The sequence below is a fragment of the Danio rerio genome, chromosome 7 (assembly GCF_052040795.2).
Source record: "Danio rerio strain M-AB ecotype USA chromosome 7, GRCz13ab, whole genome shotgun sequence".
NCBI classification, from domain to species: Eukaryota; Metazoa; Chordata; class Actinopteri; order Cypriniformes; family Danionidae; genus Danio; species Danio rerio.
The window spans coordinates 39,395,551-39,419,527 of NC_141027.1; the positions used below are offsets into that span (position 1 = coordinate 39,395,551).

The 23,977-nt window shown below is 39.2% G+C and overlaps 2 protein-coding genes across 2 annotated transcripts in view; one reads left to right on the forward strand and one right to left on the reverse strand.

The window, feature by feature from the left end:
• mdka (midkine a) lies at window positions 1-11,159 on the forward strand. The gene is given in 5 exon segments (NM_131070.2): window positions 1-129; window positions 7,321-7,403; window positions 7,575-7,742; window positions 7,942-8,103; window positions 9,764-11,159. Coding segments are annotated over 4 exon segments (441 nt in total). The 5' UTR covers window positions 1-129; window position 7,321; the 3' UTR covers window positions 9,793-11,159.
• The window catches only part of chrm4a (cholinergic receptor, muscarinic 4a), a 26,657-nt gene continuing 13,334 nt past the window's right edge, over window positions 10,655-23,977 (reverse strand). Inside the window, exon 2 of the mRNA XM_087261565.1 lies at window positions 10,655-16,885. Within this exon, the coding sequence (XP_087117691.1) occupies window positions 15,399-16,885 (1,487 nt within the window). The 3' untranslated portion in view covers window positions 10,655-15,398. The remainder of the gene's footprint in view (window positions 16,886-23,977) is intronic.

Consider the following 23,977-nt stretch of genomic DNA (forward strand, 5'->3'; position numbering starts at 1 on the left):
AAACAGATTAAATTAGTTAGGGGGGAAACAAAGAGCCGGAGCAGCGCATAAAGGCGGATGCTGGAGAAGAGTGAACACAGCAAACTTCAGCCAGAGTTTCAGTGAGGGAACTTTCGACACAGAAAACAAGTGAGTTCTAGCTGTTTTTACACACCAGCACTTCTCGTCGGACTATTGTTTGGCTTTCTGTTTGTTTTAACGTTACTCCCTGAACTTTTTGAAAAGTGCCATTGGAGAGTTTTACCGCGTAAAGAGCAGTTTAGATGTTTTTACTGCCACGATATTTAAAACACTGTCAGAAACTTGATTTTGATATGGTGTGAAAAGAATGTTAAAAATACTATAAATGTGTTGGCAATGCTCTTGAGTAAGTGTCGAGTTTTCTGTTATCTATCAATAAAACATAAGCGATATGGAGTGAGTGGGTTTGTTATGTGCACTAGTTTTTCGTTGAGGAGGATGAGTTAGTCAAGAGCTGTTTAACTCAGCACAAGATATTTAAAAGGTGTCAAAGTCATAATTCAAAATAACCATCAACTTTTTTTTGCGTAAAAAGCAGATTATTTCTTTCTTTTATTAGTTTGTTTTGTCATAAGGGTAATAAACAGTCCTGTTATTATAATATTTTTATCTAATGGATTTTAATAAATGTAATATTCACTGTAAATGATTGCACATAATCTACAACTATGTTTAATATGCAAAACTACTAACTAACACAGTATCACACAGTTTGGTGGATATTGTACGTTTTAGCCAGTATGCTTGTAGAAAATCTAAGATCCTAGTTTCATAGTTTGAGACATTAAAATTAACTTCCCAGTGTCCCTTGAACCTGCTGACTGTTTATAAGGTTAGTATTATAAGCTGTCTCAAAGCATGATCTGCAGGCGATTTCTTTGCTCTCACTCACTTTAAGTGTGACCAATAGCTGCTATCTTTGCAGAAAAAAAAAGTATTTACACAAAGAATGTGGTTGTCTGCACTGATTCTGAGATGCTTGCCAGTGTTTTAAATATCTTGTTCTCACTGTACTTTTGAACTGCTTTTTTCAGTTTTACTGTCATCAAGGGGTCCGGGGACCCTGAGGGGCTCAATGGGACTGCTGAGGGGAAACCTTTAGAAAAAAAGAGCAAACAAAATGAAACTAAAAAATATTGCATTTCATTTTAAAAATACAGTTTAAAAATAAAGTTTCAAATAAAAATGGGCAAAGAAATAAACATTTACATCTGAAAATGTAAAAAAATAACATGAATAATTACAATCTTAGTAATTATAAAATAAAAATCTAAAATGACAATGTAAATATACATTTATAATTATAAACATGTTATAAACATAAAAAATATAGAACAAAAATATAATTCATAAAATGCATAAATTTAAAAAATCTTAAACTGAGCAATAATATATGAAAACATATTTATAACTAATTTTCTTTCACTTTCATATTTTTTATTTATCTTTATTATTATTTATTACTTTTTTTTAAAAACTTAATTATGTTTATTCAGTATTTCAATGGGAAGTTAGAGGCAGTTGAGGGAGGGAAGTGTTTATTAGGGGTAGTGCTAACAAGAACATGGAAACATAATGATAAAATACTGTTGTAATTGATATTCCATGTAAAGAGTTAAATGAATCTATAAATGATTAGGAATCATTTTTTGCAGTATAAATTGAGTCTTTAAACAAGAAAATAAATACTTTAGATGCTCCTGAAGAACCCAAGACCCTTTATCTAAAAAAATTACTAAGAAATGTGTTTTTATTTCTGTTACATGTGTCTGTGATGGGACAACAGCTAATGCTATAAATGGAGAATCACCATAATTCAACCCTCTTGCTAAAAGTGTGTGTGTGTGTGTGTGTGTGTGTGTGTGTGTGTGTGTGTGTGTGTGTGTGTGTGTGTGTGTGTGTGTGTGTGTGTGTGTGTGTGTGTGTTAGGGATCATTGTGCGTTTAATGCTCTTGGCTTCATTCACTCTCTCTCTTTCCTCTTGAATGGGGTGATTAAAGTGAGTATGGTCAAAGGGTGCAGGACAGAAAGGAAGAGGGCCTCGTTTCTTCTTTTCTTCTCTTGCTTTTTCAGAGACCCTTTCACCTGACCTGCATTCTGACCTGCCCCCCCCCTCTTCACTTCTCTCTCTTTAGACACTTTCAGGGCCTTTTCATCCAAGAGTGGGAATAAGAAAGTGCAAAAAAATGCCGTTTTATTGAAGCGATTACACATTCGGAGCTGTACCACTTCACAGCACTTCAGCAAAGTTGTAAACATTCAACCTTTTGCCCTTTGCCCTGTTTTTGTTGTGAGTTTGTGAGAGACGGAGAGTGAAAGGGGCTCTTTGGGTTTAAAAAAGGTGGGTAAACCCTTTTCAAAGCAGAAACAAAACAGAAAGTTAGAGAGTGAATAATTATGGAGTTATTTGTATAAAACACTGGGAAGTTAAAACGGTAGTATTGTGTGCATTAAAGATTGTATTTCACATGACTATAGAGGATAAATGGAGTGTGTTGGTATAGAGCCATCTGCATTAGAGCTACAAGCCTTTAACTCCAATAGCTGGGTGTCAGGCTATTGTTTTCCTCAGGGGGTTTGTGTTTAGCAACCAAAGTGCACTGATTCAGTCACTGATTTTTTTGTGAGGAAAAGGGTTGTTGTTTTTTTTTTAAGCGCATGTGTGTGTGTGTGTGTGTGTGTGTGTGTGTGTGTGTGTGTGTGTGTGTGTGTGTCTCCGAACTTTCAGATTTACAGGCCTCCAGCACCATGCTGGTCACAATTTCTGTCAGAAAGCATTTGCTGTAACACTTGCCTAATGCTGTGCAGCACTGGTCTGGTGACAGTGTGTGTGTGTGTGTCATCCAGCTGCACACGCCCATCAGAAAGAATGATGGGAGAGTGTGAGTGATTTATGACTGCTCGCCTCAGACCTGTGTTTGAGTAAATCTTGAGCCGAGGTGAACTTAAACAGCTGCTCCTGGTATGAACACTGTCTCCAGACGTCTCTCTCTCTCTCTCCTCCCCCATGCTGCTCCGTCAGTCCGTCTGTCTGTCTGTCTGTCTGTCTGTCTGTCTGTCTGCGGTTTAGATGACTGATAAAGCCAGTGCTGACTTGAACTCCCTCTGCACTTAATCTACAGACTCAGTACCGGCTCAGCCTTAAGGGCCTGCTTTGCTTCAGACTTAATGGAAGCACCTCCGTTTAATGTGCTCTTTCCAGAAACACGCAGCGCTGGTAATAGAATTTAAGAGTTGCAGAAAGGAGCCTCCGAATGGAGATCTGTAATTGAAAAGGCGCGCTGATAAGCGTGAAACTGTGCCATATGTCTGACTATGAGTGAAGTGGGTCAGAGCTTTGTGTTGTTTTCTCTGCTATGGAAATGAGTTTGAAGTCCAGCTGGTTGTGCGGCGAGGGACTCGTTCACTCTCCAACATTGGGTGCTGGAACGCACTGAAAAGATGTGAGGGGAGGAGAGAGGACCTGAGGAGGGGAGAGAAGAGAAACCGTGTGTGTCCAGCGGTCCTGCATTCCTCCACGCTTGTGATAATGGAAGCCCCATGGCGTATGATGAGTGAGTAAGGCCCTCAAAGAGTGTGTGTTTCTGAGGGAGGAATGGGGCTTTTAAAGGGCTTTCTATCTTCAGAGTGTACGAGATTTGTGTGAGAGTGTGTGTGTGTGAGAGAGTGTGGACCCAGCGGGTTAGAACAACCTCGTTAGGCCGTCTAAAACACCCCCCATCACACACACACACACACACACATTGCACAAAGAAGACTGCCTGATGAGAGATTTCGGAGAAAGGTCAGAGAAAAAAGGTGAGGAGGGGGAATTTTTGGACACAGAGAGGGGGTGAAGACATTTTTGGGCCAGCAAAATGGGGGTTGGGGTGCTCGAGATTTGTGTTTTTCTGAGAGAGGTTAGTCACGCTCCGCTGAGCGGCTGACACTTAATTACTGTTTGGAGGGAGTTGCAGGATTTACTGGGTCAACAGAATATTTTATAAACGGCTTTAGAAGAGCATTTAATGTCTGAGAGTGAGAGATCGAGGGTAAAAAAATAACAGAGATAGAGAGCATTTTTATTGCTTCTGCTTATGGTGACCCATTAAGGCCTGGTGTCTGAGTGATGAGGTCCAGCATTTGGGCTGGGACAGGAAGTTACAGCCCAGAGATATTGAGAATCAGAGTACTCCACTCAAACACACTGAGCAAGAGCAACACGTGCGCCAATACAGAGTGAAACAGACAACGTGAGCTGTATGAGAACCAAATTCAGTACAAACCTTATTAATTAAGCATCTATTAACAGCAAAACAGCCAACACTATGAACACAACACACACATCTTCACATTAAATACTCTTTACCCCATAGAATGCTTAATGTAGCTTATAAGATGAAGATATAAAAAGAGAAATTTGGTGTAAAGTTGATTAAAAATGTATACTATGTAAAGAAAAGCAGATGTGCTCAGAATATTAACTCCATTCATATTAGTTGTATGCCTCTCTTAGGTAGCGGTTCTAAAGAAAATGCTTAATGTGGCTTAACTGATGAAGACAGTGGCCAAATACCATTATCCATTCATTCATTTTCCATCGGTTTAGTCCCTTTATTCATCAGTGGTCGCCACAGCAGAATGAACCACCAACTTATCCAGCATGTTTTACACAGAGCATGCCCTTCCAGCCGCAACCCAACACTGGGGAGCACCCAGACACTCTTGCATTCTCACACGTACACTACGGCTAATTTAGTTTATTTAATTCACCTATAGCGCAACCTCCCAATGGACCTGTCAATCTCAATGAAACTCCAAGTGTTTTTACAAGAGAAAAGTTAAAAGCCTACCCGTCTTTGGATGCCAACAATTTTGTTCTGTGTAGTCATGTGCAAGAATTAATGTTCCATGATTGCCAGATTCAAAACTTTGTAGTGCTAAAAACCGAGGTTCTGCCTAGCCAAGACAAGGAAAGAAGACTGAACTGTGCAAGGCCTGGGTAATCATCAACAAGCAAAACTACTGCATTCTGACAGCGAACTGCACCTGTACAGCAGGGTATGCGAACGCACATGTTTACATTTCATTCTAAGCATTCAGTGTCCGCAGTTTAATTACCATATTTAACTGTTTTTGCTGAAATCATTGCTGCAATCAAAAACCAGTAATGTGTATGATTCAGCATAGCGTGAACTTACCTGATTTAAAATGAGAACTGCATTAAAAGCAGTGTGGTGTACAGTAAAATTAAAGTTTTCTATTTTTGCACTTTTGATTTAGTCAACACAACATGTCTGCTATTGCAACCAGTCTTTTTTTGCAACCACTATGCGTGGTTGAACCCGTGTGATGTCATGTATGACGTAAGTTGGTAATTCCCCTATAGAACATTATTATTAGAAAAAAAGTTTGGCTACCATATTTCAAGGTTCAGTTCTCACTATTTTCCCAGTGATGGGTTGCAGCTGGAAGAGCATCCGCTGGGTAAAACATGTCCTGGATAAGTTGGCGGTTCATTCCGCTGCGGCATCCCCAGATTAATAAAGGGACTAAGCCGAAAAGAAAATTAATGAATGAATTCTCACTATTACCAAGCCTTAACTATAACTTTAATAAACTATTAATTTGCTTAATATTTTTGTTAAGGTAGTAGTTACGTTTAGAGATGTAGAGTCAGATCAAACGGAATAAGTGCTTAATAAGTACTAATAAACAGCCAATATGTTAATAATAAGCAGGTAAGAATCCACATACTTTATTGCAAAAATTGTTACTTTAAGGTAACAAAGTGTGTGCTGAATTTTGTCCTCCATCACAAAGCCATTTTAGAGCGTTTCAGTCGAGAGTGAAGAATGAGAAGCTTGTTTGGACCTAATAGATGCTTAATTATCCTCAAAGACTGTTCAATACTGCTTTCATCAGTCCAGCTCTGTCTGGCTACTTTGAGTCGTCTTCTACAGACCACGGCCATTCTTTCAACTGGAGATCAGCTTTTGTTACTGTTAATTGCTTTTCCTGCTAACAGAACTCTGAACCAAGAATGCTATATTATTGACTAAAAAGAGTCACTCCCAAACTGACAATGCTGCTGTGTTGTTGGTAAATGTGGGAAGCCGGCCGATATGTGAATGCGAGTTCTTTAATCTGTGTGGCTCCATATGCTTCACTCTTCTTGCCTTCATATCCACGGAGCGCTCCGGAAGAATGGCGTCCCGCAGCGATGATTCCATTCTCTTCAGACAATACGCTCCTACTATCTCACAGCACGCGGGCCAATCATTGCCATGGAGATCACAAGCGGAGGCTAAAGAGCGCACTCACGCAGCCAGAGTCACAAACACAAAACCCACATAAGCAGATCTGTGTACATGGAGAAATCCTTCTTTTAGATGATCCAGGCAAATAAATGCATGATTGAAAAGAGCTCTTTTATCAGCAGAAAGAAAACAGAGAAGTGCTTTCTCCAGTCAAATATCACTTTTTTGTATATATATTTTTTTACCTACCACCAGCCATTCTCAGCCGTTATGAACTCTGTGGGATCTTCATGTTTTTCCAGTTTTGAATGCTGACATGTTGAGAGGAGCAAAAGAGTGCCGTTTCCATACAAACATTTATTAATTTACGTTGTGTGTACACAGCTGAGGACAGGCCGAGAGAAAACACAGATGTGAGGACTGCGGAGCCGGAAAGCAGCAGGACAGAAAAGACATGTTCAAAGACACACGCCAACACTCCGAATGGATGTTAGTCAGGGCTGCAAATGTGCTTGTGCATTCGTTGCTGTCCTTTTGGATGTTTGTGTTCGATGATTCAAAAGCTAGCACAGTGGTGGTGCTTTCAGTGCCAAGAACGTCATTATCATAATTCCAAGAAAATCGCTGCGTATTTTGCCATTTCACTAGCTGTTACATCATACCCCTGTGTGATGTGTTTGTGTTTCATTTCTGTGGGCGGCTGGAGAAATTTAAGCGCTGTTGTTACATTCTAATCTGGTGGCAGAGAATCATGTAGTCCTTCAGCACTATATGACCTTTAGTGTTTGCACGAGCCAAGTCTGCGACATTTTAATGCCAGTCCATCGGATTCCATCAGCGAAGCTGTAATTAATCATTCTGAATGATCATCCCTATCGGCTTCATCCATTCATCTGTAATTGGGAAGTTGAAATATTAAAAGGGCAAAGTGTGGTCTCAGCGCAGATGGCTCCATTTCTGTCTTGCCCTTTCATAACAGTACTTATGAAGGAAATTATATCATTATCGCAAACTGCAATTTTCCTTCGCGACAACTGACTATTTCGTGTGTGTTTTTCAGAATGCGGGGCCTGTTTTCCACCCTCCTCGTGGTGCTGGTGGCCTTAATGATCGTGACATCAGAGGCTGGGAAAAACAAGAAAGGTATCAATCATGAATTATACCATCTCCATACTCTCTTCTTTCTTCTCATAGTTCATCTCTAACACATCATGTGACTTTGAAGCTTATTGACGCTGAAAATTCAGTGCTGTTATGTATGATTCTGCGATTAAATGGGAAGTGAATCCAATCATTGTGCTTTCTGTGCCATAGAGAAGAATAAGGGAGGTAAGGGTGGTGCCGACTGTGCGGAGTGGCTCTATGGCAGCTGCGTGGCCAATAACGGCGACTGTGGCCAAGGCATGAGGGAGGGAACCTGCAATGAACAGACCAGGAAAGTCAAATGCAGAGTGCCATGCAACTGGAAGAAAGAATTTGGAGGTGAGTTAAACTGTGGGTGATTAAAAATAGATATGGTAATCAGGTGGAATTTGCCTCGAGTTATATTTACAGTAAGTCATAGCCATTTTTTTTTTTTTTGAAATTTCTATATTTGGTAGTTTTGTGCCTCTGTGCATTTCTGTTTGTTCTTTGCAGTTGATAATGTCTGACATACTTTACTGTAACTCATTTCCTGCAGCTGACTGCAAGTATAAGTTTGGTAACTGGGGTGAATGTGACGCAGCCACGAGCACAAAGAGCCGCACTGGCACTCTGCAGAAGGCTCTCTTCAACGTCGAATGTCAGCAAACCGTCTCTGTGACCAAACCCTGCACCACCAAGGTCAAAAACAAACCCAAAGGTACATCCTCAACACTCAAACTCACTGAGTAGTATATAGTAATATATAATATATACAAGTATATATTAGTAATTATAAAGATTCTGTTATAAAAATGATCTTACCTTAAAACTGACAGCACAGCTGCGATGGTGTCCCTCATGTGACTGCCGTCCACTTAAAACAACTCTGAATTAAGTTACCTCAAACTCAAGAAACTAATTTTAAATTAAAGATGTTTAAAAAAAACTAAAAACATAAAATATATGAATTAAATTGTTAATCAATAGACTTTAAGTAGATTTAATATAATTTAGCAATCTACATAAATGCTATGGAATCTGTTACTATGGAAAAATCAGCTACTCATCTAGACTCATACACATCACAAAAATGGCTTAATCTGTTTGGTCATCCTAGCACAGGTTTTATCATTGGCAGAATATAACTTTGGTAGAGTAAAATATTTTAATGTGACCTTATAAACATAATCAATCCAAAGTATCAAAACTTTAACTTAAGGAATAAAAAAAAACATTGGAAAGGGGTTAAAAGTTGCCCAGTTTTGTGGGAAATCCAGACTTGGCAACCCTGAGCAAGAATTTCAGTAACTACTAAATTGGCAGATATGTGGATGGCTTAGAAAAGGGTTGTCAAAACTTGGTCCTGGATGGCCGGTGTCCTGCTTATTTTAGTTAAAACTCCATTTAAGCACATCCGAACCAGCTAATTAAACTCTTTCTAGGTATACTATCCAGAGAGGTGTGTTAAGGGAAGTTGGAGCTAAACTTGGAGGACAGACACTGGCCAGTTTGGACACCCCTGGCTTAGAAGATTAACCACAATACAGTTCATTGAGTCCAAAAAGCTAATTTTATTTCACCTATGGAGTGAAGAAAGAGACAAAGGACTAAGACAAATATTTAGTTCATGCATCCAAGTAAAATATGGCATAATTTGGGCTTTAGTGTTAGAAATAACATTAATAATGTCTAATTATGTATTACAATAATAACAACAATAGCCATAATTAAAAAAAAAAAAACATGAGTGTCACATGGCTTGACACATGAGTGAAACACGCCAAACACACATTTTATGTGATTTTTTTTCTTCACATAACAATGCTCCAATTATGCCACATTTCATGTGTGCTTCACGTGTGATTTTTAACAAGTGACTGCTCATGTGAAGGTCATGTGACACATGTATGTGGGAGTGTACTGTATAAATGTCATTTAAAATGATACTAATGATTTCAGAAATGGTTATTTTCTCATGACAATATTTACTGAATTAAATTGCATCCGCGCGCACGCATGCGACTCAACAGGTTCTATTCTGCAGCCAGTGGTTTGGTTGGGTCTGCTTTGGCTGAATGGAGACAGTAATGCCTGTAATCTGCTGTGGTTGTATAATCTTGGCCTGTTGGCTGTGGTGGGTGTCTGAGTGGGTTTCTGAAATCAATAATGAACCTCTGCTCATACATAAGAGGCAGATGTCTAAGTCAGTCCTTTCAAAGCACACGTTTTATGCTTAATGTGCTTATCCCAATGTGGATTTGAGCAATAATACTGTAGCATTATTTTACGAGAGCATATGCATTTCCTAACCAGCGTGAGACGGGGAGGTTTACTGCTGCATCTGAATAACGCGATTTTCTGTCAATCTCTCTCCGCAGGAAAGAAAGGCAAGGGGAAAGGGAACTAAAGGGAGCGAGAGATCCAGAGGAGCAGTAAACACCCCGTGATCATCCGCCATCTAAACACGGCCTTTTATATCTCCACTCTGTGTTGTTCAGCACGAGCGGGACTCGCTCTACAGCCACAAACACATAGCTTTAGAAGACTATGACAGAGTAACAGCGGAGTGTTTGACACCTTACATGACTCTTTCATGCGCGAGGGCGATCGGAGAATAAAATGCCGTTGTTTATCGTGTAGTTCAGCCACTCCTCTGCTGTTTCCCCCTCTCTCTCTTTCTCTCTACCATCTATCAGCTGTTCACACCTCAGGCCTCTCATTTGCTAAAGGACAACAATCAGTAGAACTCAATCAAACACATCTATTTTATTACTGTTTTACTTACAACATTTGGTTTTGTAAGATTTTGTAATTTACAGGATTATATTACTAGCGGGGTATAAAAGTAGCAATTGGAAAGTCACCCATTTCTTTTTTTGTATTCTAAACTATAAAACTAAGGAGTGTTGTTTGAAATAAATGATTTCTCTTTTTCTATAAAAGTTGTAGTGTATGTAAAAGTGAAAATACCCCCTTTTTTCTTTGCTTTCATATTGACTGTTACTAACAGATCTAAGGGTGAAAGAGGGTTGTTGAAATGCATGGAGAGGTGACCGTCCCCTCTTGCGCAAACATTTTTTATAAGCATTTAAGAAAAAAAAAAACCCTGAAGTTTTGTTACTGAGCTTTGTGTGTTTTATGTAGTGTTAACAAAAGGTACATGAGTGATGAAAGTTCATTATTAAAGACACTTGAGCCCTCTGAATCTCTCGTTATGCAGACCGCATATGTTTCTTCATGAATATGCAAAGAATAATCATTCCTCTGTATTCCGGGTCAGTGCGCATGAGATCTTTATTAAGCTTTATGCAATAGAAAAAGAACCACACACACACACTTATGTACACTGGCTCTTTAAGGGCAGTGGTAGACAAGTCCATTAATACAGTGTGTTCATTCCATCAGGGTAATAATCGTTGACTTTGCCCTTCAGCTGGTACAGTTATATGAGAGCTTCTCCATCTAACCCTTAACAAATGACATTTTATAAACATTCGAATAGAAATTTAAGAGACTGGGGCCTATTTATAAAATGTGTGTACACAGAGATTCTTAGAGTGTACATGCAGCGAAATCCTTCACGACGTTAGGATTTATTAAAAAGAATGTGACTTCTTTTTACTTGAACATTAGTGGTTCTCAGTGTGTTTCTGTTGGTTAGCAAAGAAAGTTTTCTGTACGTAATTAGATTACTTAATTGTTCCCTCTAGGTTAGGAAAACATTCACAGAATATTCTTTAAGTTGTTATAATAACACTGCCCTGTAACATTCTGGAAAAAACGACTACTTACTGTAAATTGTTCTCGGAGCATTCTTTTCTGAGGAAACTTTCCTTGTGGTGGAGTTGGAGTATTTGAAAATCTTAAAGGATTCACTAAAACATCCTCTCAAGTTGTTCTAAACTTTTCTTAATATCTTTTTTTTCTGTTGAACACAAAAGACGATGTTTCAAAAATGTTGAAAACGGGTAACCAATGATCCATAGAAGGAACACAATTACTTCCAACATTCTTCTAAATACATCTGTTTTTTTTTTCGTGTTTATCAGAAGAAAGAAAATCAAGCAAATAATGACAACGTTTTCAATTTTGGGTGACCTATACTTTTAACAGTTTTTGTCTCGCAACATGATCAAGTAAAAGATTTAAAATATTGACAGGCACTCTTTTATATGGTAAAGAATTTAATTAGATGGTCTTTTTAAGGTGGACTTCTGCAAAATGTATTTTAATTTATTTGCGATTTGTAGATATAGAGAAAGAGAATCATACATACACACAGTTTAGAAATGATCTTAGGTCAAAAATAAGATGGTTTGTATGTTTTATAAATAAAACATTTTATAAATCAGACCCCAGAAGACAGAGAGCATTATGGGCATAGTTATTTTGATGTCCCTGCTGAAAAAAAAACTGCTTAAACCAGCCTAAGATGGTTGGCTGGTTTTAGCTGGTTGACCAACCTGGTTTTAGAGGGGTTTTGGCCACTTCCAGGCTGACTTCCAGCCATTTCCAGCCTGGTCTTAGCTGGTCAGGCTGGAAAATGACCAGCCTGGTTTAAGCTGGACATAGCTGGTTTTGGCTGGGCTCCCTGCTCAAGCTGGTCAAGTTGGTTTTAGGTGGTCATCTCCCAGCCTGACCAGCTAAGAACAGGCTGGAAATGGCTGAAAACCAGCCTGGAAGTGGCCAAAACCCGTCCAAAACCAGCCTGGTTGGCCAGCTAAAACCAGCCAACCAGCCTAGGCTGGTTTAAGCAGTTTTTTTCAGTAGGGGTATCAGTCATGTAGCAGTGTTTCTCAACCACGATCCTGGAGAACCACCAACACTGCTGTTGCATCCTAATTATTACTTACAGTAGGACTTGTACGCCCTAAAAGTATGCACTTTTTTTGTAAAAAAAAAGGTATATTCTTTTGAGTGTAAAAACAGTTGAGTATGCAATCTTTGGGACACACATTGTTAAGAGATCGCTATGTTGCTTAGTTACTTCTCCACATTTCTTTCATATTTAGTTACCTACCTTAATGGTGAAGCAGCAGCTGGGTAATCTCCCATTCGCGGGTCTTTCATGCAGAGAAATCTCCTCAGGCCTTTGAATAATATTTATTCAGGCGTTAATGTTCAAAAACATCTTTATATTATGTCATTATTGTTGTTGCAGATTAAATAAAACACAGAAAACATGGTTTAAATATGTTCGATATGAAATAACAGTCATTCAAACATCATTACCGAAGCCTCTCTACTTGATGTTTGGTCGCACGTGTCCGCCATGTTTGTAGTTTGTTTACACTTTTTACCTGCGTTTTTAGTTCTAATCAATTTCACATCCAACGTGCAATGTATTGTGGCCAATATTTGCAGTTCGATTGGCTGTTTCTCAATATACTTTTCACAATAATTTTTTTTTTATTAGAGTTTAATATGACTATCAGCAAATAAACACTGTTATGCCTTCCTTAAGATTTTTATGGTAATGTTTACTTTCATCGTCTCATTTAGGGAAATTCCTGAGACAAATAAGTTATATCTCTGTTCTTTAATAGTAAATCTATATTAAATGCTGCGCTTCTCACCTCCTTAATACAGCCGCAATGACTTCTTGGACTTCTCAAGCGAGTTTTGTGTTCAGGTCTGCATCGGTGCGTCCTTCAGGAACTATTCACGTATCCTGCGTTCTTACGGTCTTGAGTTTTGGAACGGAATTTTGGCAGTTGATGATGACGTTAAACAAGAACACGAGGATGCAAGATTGCTGAAGAACGCATTTTGGGAAACAGACCGTATGGAGGTTTTTAACACTTCAAATATTTTCTGGAAATAGTAAACCAACCGGGTACCTTTAGCATACTCTTTTCAACATACTATGTTTTGGGAAATATTAATTCTATTTTCGAATACTATTTAAGGTGGATAGTGTGCAAATTGGGACGCAGCATGCATTTTGTGGATATCTCCTTTGTCTGTCACACCCATTACAGGTCTTACAGTCTCTGCTAATGAGCTGTTGATCTGAATCAGGTATGTTTGTTTAAGGAGACATGGAAAATATGCAGAGCTGGTGGTCCTCCAAGAATGTGGTTGAAAAACACTGATATAACCAATGCTTAGCATTGACTTTTGCTATATTAAGGTTTGCAGAGGAACAATATTTATTCAGATTTCATGACTAAATTTCTTTGTTACAAAAGGAGATTATAATTGTATTCCAGTGTGAAGTCTTCCGAGTTTGCATCACAGTCAAGGAGACTTTTACAAAAGCATCAATGACTAGGATTTGTAGTGAAAAGACTACCGCATGTTTCATTAGACCAAAGCAATTGGCAAGTTTAACATTCAGAAAAATGGAAATCTGGTTTTTAATGCTTTTGCAATGGCATACTAATCACCAAGTCTGCCTTTACCGCCCATTAAAAAGAGATTGAGGGCTGGTTTGGAGATACAGACCCTATGAATGGAAATTTGATTATGAGGTAGAAACATGAAACCAAACCAAAGACGTTAAGAGAGGCAAGTCTCTGCATCTTAAAATGATGCTAATGAATGAATAATCTCTCTTTCAGACCAGGCCTATAATAACAGACCAGAGCGCCATGACCTCTTTGGTTTAATGCTTTAAAATCTGTAATTGCTGAAACTGGCAGCTTGTTAATAATGTAACAACATGAGCCCTAAAACATCAACACATTTCTCCCTCTGTTCTAATTCCAGCCACATGCTCTTAAACACAGAACTGTGGGAGATCTTTCTTTGCTGCGTTTCCATCAATTACAAACTTTGTATTTTAATACAAAAACTAGGCAAAACTGTATTGCACCATGAGAAAACAATATAATGAAGTGAGGATCTGTTAAACAAACATGTACAAGGGGGAAATAAAACCAATTTTCCATTTCTCAAATTTTTTACACCGTCCTTTGTGCCTCATTTTAAATGCTTTAAATCTTATAAACAGGTTAAATAAATGCACTAGTCATTTCCTATTTTTTTCCAAGTATATCACAAATTATAAATGATTTTTAGCAGTTTGCATACAGACAACGATACATTTAATATTTAATCTATAAAATCACATGAAGATCACCAACTATATACAAGAGGAACACAAACATCCAGACATTAAATGCAGGGAAGAAATAATACTTTCAAGAGCATATATTCATCATATCTTAACATATTTACAGTACACACCTCTGTAAGATCAAACCCTTACAGTGACATTTCTCAGCTCAGTATTGAGTGCCTCATCCCATATAAAGTCTATAATGCCTTTCCCAATCCATTGAGAAGATTCTTTTGAATTCTGACCTATTCCAGAACCTCAAGAGGATCATGATGTCTAGCTTCTCCCAGTCTGAACCACATGCCCTGAATTCGCCTCTGTGAATGTAATGGACAACACAGCTGTTGTGGTCAGTGAGCAGCTTCAGTCTCTGTCTTCTGAAAAGTGGAAGGTGCAGGTACAGCAAATCTGAACTCACTCTGGGACGTCAATCGGGAGGCTTTTCCATAAGATATTTGAATATGTTCTCCCATCGTCCTCCTCACCTCTGTATGATGTTTGCAGAGAATCTGGGTCAGAAACAGTGGTAATACTAACCAAAAGAAACTTGATAGATACCATTTGTGCTGTACTGGGAATATAAATGAATGAAAAAATCCCTTCGTTCACCAAGTTTCTTTTGGTTTATGTTTGCTGGGAATCTCTCTATGCAGTTGATCTTCACATTTCTGTAGTGCAGAGCTCCAGCAATGATCAGATTACTGGAAAAGTCATTTGCTTTAAGACTTGGTCTGTGTTTCAGTCTCTTGTGAGAGCTCCATCATCTTCTTGCAAACAGTGATCCCTTAATACATGAAACATTGATTATGACTCACTGATTGAGCACTATGAAGCCTCACAAAGAACTGTGCAATACCTTCCAAGGCTTCAAAAAGGTATTGGGGCCAGAAGAGCCCGGACAGCCCTCTACATCATACCCTTCGTCTCCGCAGGCTGCTTCTTTCTTCAGTTCATCTGGTGCCGATGTTCTTATACTGGCACATGAGCAGGTTTTTGAAGGTCTTTTTGAAAGTGGCGTTACATAGTGCATAGCAAGCGGGGTTGATGGTGCTGTTGACGTAGCAGAGCCAGTAGCCAATGGCCCAGACTGTGTCTGGAACACACGACTGGCAGAACGTGCTAATTAAAACCATTACATTGTACGGCGTCCATGTGATGATAAAGGCCAGCAGGATGGCAAAGATTGTCTTTGTCACTTTCTTTTCTCGTGCCGCCATTTGCCGTTTCCTCTTCACCTGACTGCGTGCAATGCTGGCAAACTTGCGCGCCACAGTGCGGGGACGGCTCACAGGGATGGAGCGGCTCTCGCCGGTGCTGTTCGGTGGGACGATCTCAATTGCTGTGATGCACTCATCTCCTGCCTGTTTGGTGACTATCTTGATCTTGGACCATTTGGATTGAGGGTTGAGTTTAGGTGCAGCTGCTGGCGCAGGGGTCAGACCTGCGTCTGAAGTGACCTCACTGTTCGCTCGCTCTTTGGGCTCCTTTGGCGCTATGCTGGCTGTGCTGGAATCATTGGAGCTTTCCTTTTCCTCCGCCTGCACGCAAGAGTCTGCTTTAGCGGACACCACAGACTCTTCCAGTTTACCGTTTTTCATGGTGTCCACTGTAGAGCAGGTGTCCAGGCTGGGCTTAGGAGGAGACTGGTTATTGTTGTTCTGCTTTAGGATGTGACTCTTGAGCAGGCCGCTAGATTTCTGGGCTTTCTTCTCTTTCTTGGCTTCAGGCTTCTGTTTGGACACACGACTGCGGCTTGCCAGAGAGATGTGCACATAAAGGACTGTCATGATGACCACCGGAAGGTAGAACGCAGCGATGGCTGTGCCAAATGTGACCGCGGGGTTGGAAAGGAACTGGATGTAACATTCCCCAGGTGCTACGGTTCGGGCTCCGACGATAAACTGCCAGAACAGGATAGCGGGAGCCCACAGGATGAAGGACAGGATCCAGGCAGAGGCAATCATGAGGCCGGCCATCTTGGTGGTTCTGCGTGTGGGGTAGCTCAAGGGTTTGGTCACACAGAAGTATCGGTCGAAGCTGATGATTAGCAGGTTCATGACTGAAGCGTTGCTGACCACGTAATCCAGCGCGAGCCACAGGTCACACACCACTGGGCCAAGCGGCCAGTAACCCTTAATGATGTAGACGGTGTAAAGGTTCATGGAGAACACACCGATGATCAGATCTGCACAGGCCAGGCTGAAAAGGAAGTAGTTGTTGACCGTCTGCAGGTGTCGATTAACCTTGATTGAGAGCATGACGAGGATGTTGCCCACGACGGTGACGAAACTGAGAGATCCAGTGACCAGTGCGATGAAGACCATCTCCACCGTCTTGTACGGGCTCTCGCCGTCGCCCTCAACCGCTGCACATGAGCCATTGGCGCTGCCACTGTCACAGCTGAAGTTGGCATCACTGGACACGTTGCTCAAAGAGCCTGAAACACAAGCACACACCGTGATATAAATTACACAGCAGCAGATATGTCTGGATGCAGTCATTGAAAATAATCACAAGCTGATACGAATATAGCTGATACAAATATAGTGAGTGTATAGAAGGAAACAGCATGACATTCATTATGATGCATACTAGTGCAGAACATTCATTTCCATCATGAAATATAAACATGCAGTTGCTTTTGCAAAGGAAGAGGACTTGTTTTCTGTGTCCCAAATGGTAAGAGATAAAAACGGAGAGAAATCTTCTGGGTTCAACTGTACATTTGTTTGGTAGCATGTGAACCAGAAATCACTTCACTGTCACTGTTACCAAGAAACATCTCTCAGTTTAATGTACATTATAGTTGTTGGGTTTTTGATGGATGGATGGATGGATGGATGGATGGATGGATGGATGGATGGATGGATGGATGGATGGATGGATGGATGGATGGATGGATGGATGGATGGATGGATAGATAGATAGATAGATAGATAGATAGATAGATAGATAGATAGATAGATAGATAGATAGATAGATAGATAGATAGATAGATAGATAGATAGATAGATAGATAGATAGATAGATAGATAGATAGATAGATAGATAGATAGATAGATAGAATGAATGAATGAATGAATGAATGAATGCAGATAATTACCATTTAAATTCAGCCCATATAAATTGTTTGCAATCACTTACCTAAAAAAAATTAAGTAAATCCAATGAATCACTTTTTTACAGTGTGTACGATTGTGAAGCCTGGATTTGTTAAACATTATTTCAGACATGGAATAATGGAGCTCTGCTTAATATCTGTATGGAATAACAAAATGTATTCATTAAAATTGCAAAATCACCAATCATCCGACCACTGGCTCAAACATCTGACCAGTTACTGCACTTGTGATTGGGGTATAAACAATGACATTAAGTATATTGTATTTGTAAATATTTTTATTTTTATATATTTTTAACTATAGAGTAACACTTGAACAATTATTAATTATTGAACAATGAATTAAAGATTAACCATTCTTTAATATAAAAAATGAGATATTTTGCTACATTTATCTTGGTTAATGTGCATAAAATTGTTTGATGCAAAATGGATTTAACGTAGACAAAATAAAGAGGATCCCTTTGTTCCATGTGCTTATAGAGCCACAAAAAATAATGCAAATGATTAAATGCTATGTGCTGAATTTAGTCCCATAACAGTGAAAAAACATATTTTAATATTATCACCTGAGCAGAAAACAATGTGCTGTAATATTTGCTTGTGCTTTTAAATCACATGCACTTTAAATGAAATTAAATGCATTTTTTCTGGACCCTTTTTGATCATTTTTACTATATACTAAAACGTTTTACTTGGATCAATGAACAAATTATAAGCGGACACAAATTAACAATTTTATATTTGTTAATTAGGCGAAGCAGTGGCGCAGTAGGTAGTGCTGTCGCCTCACAGCAAGAAGGTCGCTGGTTCGAGCCTCGGCTCAGTTGGCGTTTCTGTGTGGAGTTTGCATGTTCTCCCATCGTTCGACTGGGTTTCCTCCGGGTGCTCCGGTTTCCCCCACAGTCCAAAGACGTGGTACAGGTGAATTGGGTAGGCTAAAGTGTGTGTGTGTGTGTGTGTGTGTGTGTGTGTGTGTGTGTGTGTGTGTGTGCGTGCGTGCGTGCGTGCGTGCGTGCGTGCGTGCGTGCGTGCGTGCGTGCGTGCGTGCGTGCGTGCGTGCGTGCGTGTGTGTGTGTGTGTGTTTCCCAGAGATGGGATGCGGCTGTAAGGACATCCGCTGCATAAAAACTTGCTGGATAAGTTGGCGGTTCCTTCCGCTGTGGCGACCCTAGATTAATAAAAGGAACTAATCCGACAAGAAAATGAATGAATGAACATTCTCCAATATTAATGAATGCTGTTCAACAGATCATTGTTAACTGACACCTAACTAACATGAGCTTAATTATAAACTTCTTTCTAGATAATTATAGAGTCTTTATCACGTGACAGTGTAAGAGCATTCAGACATCAGGGTGAACAGGTCTCAGGTGAAGAGAAAATTAATTATATCCTCACAATTAATAACACGCTCATGTTTTATTCAAATACACAAGCTCGACACCTTACGACATTATCCAATCAAAGAGTGCAAATCTGCCCCGTGGTTAAACTCAACTGACCCCCTGGGCTTCCTAATGATCTGAGCTACTCAGGAACAATTAAACACAATTATCAGGCGGGGAACCAAGAGAACTTCAGGAGAAACAATCAACAATCACATCAAGCCTGTGAATTCTACACACACTTATTTACTATGTGCACAAATTCCACAAAATAAATGTCCTTTATCATAGATATTAAAGTAAAGATAAGCTTCCGTGAAATATTGAGGGTAATCTGGCATATCATTTGTGAATGTAGGCTGCATTTCTAGAGGTTTCTTCATGATGTACGCTGTATGCTAACCTTACAAGAGGCTATGCAGTGCATTAAAAGGTATGTACAAAAGTACATTAAAAGACACAAATGTTTTGTTTCAGGTCATGAATTACCCATAACCTTCTTGTGAGAAGCTGCTGTAATACTGATAAAGTATTAATCCAATAGGCAATTAAAATCCTGTTTGAAGCCACTCAAGTCTGCTAAATGCTCAAAATGCATTAAAGAAGTGCGTCAGAGTAAATGCAAATATCTTTAAGCATTTCAAACACACTCTTCATTACTGCCCGTTTTAACTCCCGGAGGAGTTGTGTCAGCCATATCTTTTGAAGGTTGCCATCTTCTGGATAACCAGAGCCACTACAACCCATCACTCTGACAGAAAATGGCTAAAGACTTGCTATATAATGCACTGCTTTTAAACTGCTCTCGACGAGTTAAGACATAAAAACCCTGCCTAACTATTGGATCTGAAATCCGTTTCCCACTAGAGGAAGGACCCCAACCAGCCTCTCTCTTTATCTTTATTCTCTCCTAAATCCACCTGACTGATCATCAGCAGGCATCAAAGCGCTGCCACGCTCCGGACGGCCAGACAACACATCTCTTATTCCTTTTGAAAGCTTCTGACAAACAGACACCCGTTCTCTCCTGCCGACACAGATCACACTCCTTTAACTCTAAGGCTCTTGGTTCTTGAGAGATGAGAAGGTTGATATACAGCAGGCCGGGTCTGGTTCTGTATTTCCCCCTGGGGTGCAGGTGATTCAGAGCGGGGAGAGGATTCTTTACCCCTTATCAAATATGAATCAGCAATTACTCAACTGTGGATTCGAGCAGAGCGGAAAGATAAGTGCCAAGCCTCATTAAATATGAATCACGAATATTCATCTGATATCACCGTGGGAGAAAGCTCTCCAGGACTGTTTTTTCAGCTTTCTTGTACAATTTAACTGTGTACACAAACCTTTGACACCCTAAACTCGCAGAACAGAAGAAGAGCAGCTGTAGATGTGCGTCATGCTGCTAGAGCCAGGGTTAGTGTGTTTTAACAATAGTTTTATTTTTGTTTCTACATTTTATTTATTTTTTAGGTCAAATTATTTGTTTTGGAATATACATTTATATCATGTTAATGTAATGAAAAAAAACTTCAGTCACTGTTTACAAACCATGTGACTTTCAGCCTCAATATGCTGCTTACTATTAGTTGGGATTAGGTATTGGAAATGTGCTTTACAAGTACTAATAAACAGCCAATATCTTAATAACAGGTAGGTAATATGCCACTAGATCAAGATTTCCCAACTATGTTCCTGAGGGCATACCAACCTCTCTCTAATCAAACACAACTGAATCATCTCATCGGAAAGAGAATAAGAGACATAAGAAGAGACTTCAAAACCTGGTCAATGGGTCAGATAAGGGACATCTAAAATATGTACTGTTAGTGTGCCTCAGCGGACAGGGTTGCGAAACCCTGCACTAGATAATAGTGAGAATTGTTACTTGAACTAAAATGTGAACATAATTTTTTATATATCCATGACTTATTTAGCAGATTTGAGTTGGGAGATAATATAGTTTAATATAGTTCAGCTGTAAGAGCTATTATATTTCTCGTGTATACTGTTTTGATTCAGAGAATGTTGGATAGTTCTACTGTGTACAACATTACATACATTTTGTGACTCAATGAGCTTTGGGAGAAGTCTAATTATTCAGTAATGTCAATCACATTAAAGCATACACAGGCAGCAGCCACTGCACTGTCCCAGCACAGCATTCCTCCATCTTCACATATTCTTCTCTACTTCTCTCATTGCTTTTCCACACAGTGCCATTATAGGAGGAGTCTGAGCTTAGAATTTGCTCTGGTTTGAGCCTCCTTTTACCATTATTTCAAGACCAAATTGCCAGGCAGACTCTAAAATGTAATATCCGACAGCTAAATTTGCCTATATATTTCTGTGTAGTTTTATTTAGAGTTCTCTGGTTTCAGTTAAGTCATTTTCATCTGAGAACGCATACAAAAATTATCTTCTTGAATTACTTTGAAATTGAGAATGTGCAACATGTTATATGGCAATACATTTTCTAAGTAAAAGCCAATCATTGCATCACTGAACCAGCCATCAAAATTCCAATTGCTGAAGAAAAATACACAACCCAGGCTCATTCCAATTATGTACTCCTGTATATTTCTCGAAAGAGAGCAAAAAATATGTCCCAGGAGCTACGTTTTGTGAGAGGGGTCTGGATGCAGATCTGGTGCAGTGCAATCTTGAGCTGCATCCAATGGTTTTTAATGGGCTTACCTAACCTCACCCCTAACCCTACTCGTCACAGTGACGTCACTCACTCTATTGAGTGCATTGTGTCTGACATTGCATCGCTGAGTGATGCAACCTCAGCTTGCACCATAAAGGCTGCATCAAGATATTATTGCATTTTTTCTTTTTTTTTTTTTTGTTGCAGTTTTTGTTTTTGCGAGTCTACCAGAGGCCGTTGTGTACTCTTTTTCAGATCTTAAATTTGTGCCATTCGCGCCTGCTGTTTTCACATAAATCCACCAGACTGTCCACTGACTGACCAACCGACCGATTCCCCCCCACCCTTCCTCTTCCCTAAACCCAGCCGATAGTGTTTTAAAAAAGTACTGATTTACCCGCCCATACCCTTCCCTCAACCCAACCGCAGTGTTTTTAAAAAACAATCCAGAAAAAGAAAAGCCTCCTGATTTTTTACTACGTTTTTAGATTTTACCACATTCTCACCCTGTTATTTACTTGTTTAGTTTATTTTTTAGCTTTTGTTTTTGTCTTACCCATTTTTTGGAATTGTTCTTCACAGGACTCAAACCCGATTGTCATGATCAACTCTGCACTGCATCTCAAGTCCGCCGACATACATAAGCTACCGGACAAACTGGTAACAGCGGGAAAGTCATCCATATGGAGGTAAGCGATCAGCTGGTGAGTGCAATAAGGAGCAGTGTCATACCGCCCCATAGTGCTCATTTTAAAGACAAAATGCAGCCATACGTATCTCTGACTACATTATTCTTAATCTCCAGAAACGTATAGAGGACTACGTTTTCAGAATGTGCCTATGTTGAAAATACATGTTTTATGAGATTTAGTTTGTATAACTGCACATGCAAATGAATTGCATTCAGAAAAAAATGTTTTTGTTTAATCCTACTTGACTGTAAAAAACATTTGTCGGTGTGTTGATTTTGTTGCTGATATGAAATATATAATCTAAATATCAGTTTGTTGAAGAGTATTTGAGATTCCAGGATTTCCCCATTTAAGATGTTAAATGGCCGGGACAGTCATTGCCAATGCAATCTCATTGCAATTCGTAACTTTAGATTTTTTGTCAAATTTTTTTTGTCTAATTTGTATGATCTCATTCATACATTTTAGTACAATTTGCTCATCCCCCAATGAAGGTTGGGCTTAGGGGTGGGGTTTTGGGGGCCTCCTTTTAAAATGATATATTTTCATAAACAAACTAGTACATATTAGTCAGTTTTCTGACTATATATAAAACAGTTACATTTCTTCACAAACTTGAACTGTTTCCCACTTCCCAAGAGATTGTTCACCTGAAAATACCAATTCTGTCATCATTAACTCCTCAACTTGTTCCAAACCTGTGCAAGTTCCTTTATTCTGCTGAAAATAAAACAAGATATTCTGATCTAAAAATGTTTTGGGAAACAACAGCCATTGACTTCCATTGAATTCTTGTTTCTACTATTTATGTCAATGAATGATAAATGCTTTTTCCCCAACATTCTTCAGAATTTCTTGTGTTATAGAGAAGAATTTCCTAAAAGTTTAGAACCACTTGGGTGTTTATCACTTGAGTAAATATGAGGAAATTTTGTGTGTGTGTGTGTGCGCGTGCGTGCGTGCGTGAGTGCGTGCGTGCGTGCGTGAGTGCGTGCGTTTGCGCGTGCGTGTGTGTGCGTGTGTGTGTGTGTGTGTGTGTGTGTGTGTGTGTTTGTGTGTGAACTATCCCTTTAGAGAAAAGACTTTCTTTAAAAATTATTTTAAGGAACACAAAGTTAACATGCTAACCGGTATCTTTATTAAAAAAGTACACAACAGTAAAATTAATTGAAATGTAATTTGTGACATGTTAACTAAATATTTTTAACAAATGTATTCATATAGGTTTAGCAAGAACAATACTGAAATTACAGCCAGTAAAATTAGTGTGGATTCAAAAACTGTTTCTAAGACACACACACACACATACTATACTTTTGTTTCTGTGAATTGTAAAGATATCTCGCAGGTCTGCATTGCTTTAATACTGATTAAACTATATTTTCTATCAGCATACCCCAGGGGTTTCAAACTGCAGCCCTGTACATTTTAGTTCCAACTCTGCTTCAACACACTTACCTGTAGGTTTCAAACAAGCCTGAAGGACTCAATTAGTTTGATCATGTGTGTTTAATTAGGGTTGGAACCAAACTGTGCAGAGCTGTGGCCCTTCAGGATTTGAGTTCAACAGCTGTGCCATACAGCAACCCTATTCCTAAACCCAACCCCAAAACCTCATTATGTATGATTTATCAGCCTTTAAAAAATGGGGACAATATGCAATGTCCTCATAAGTCACCTT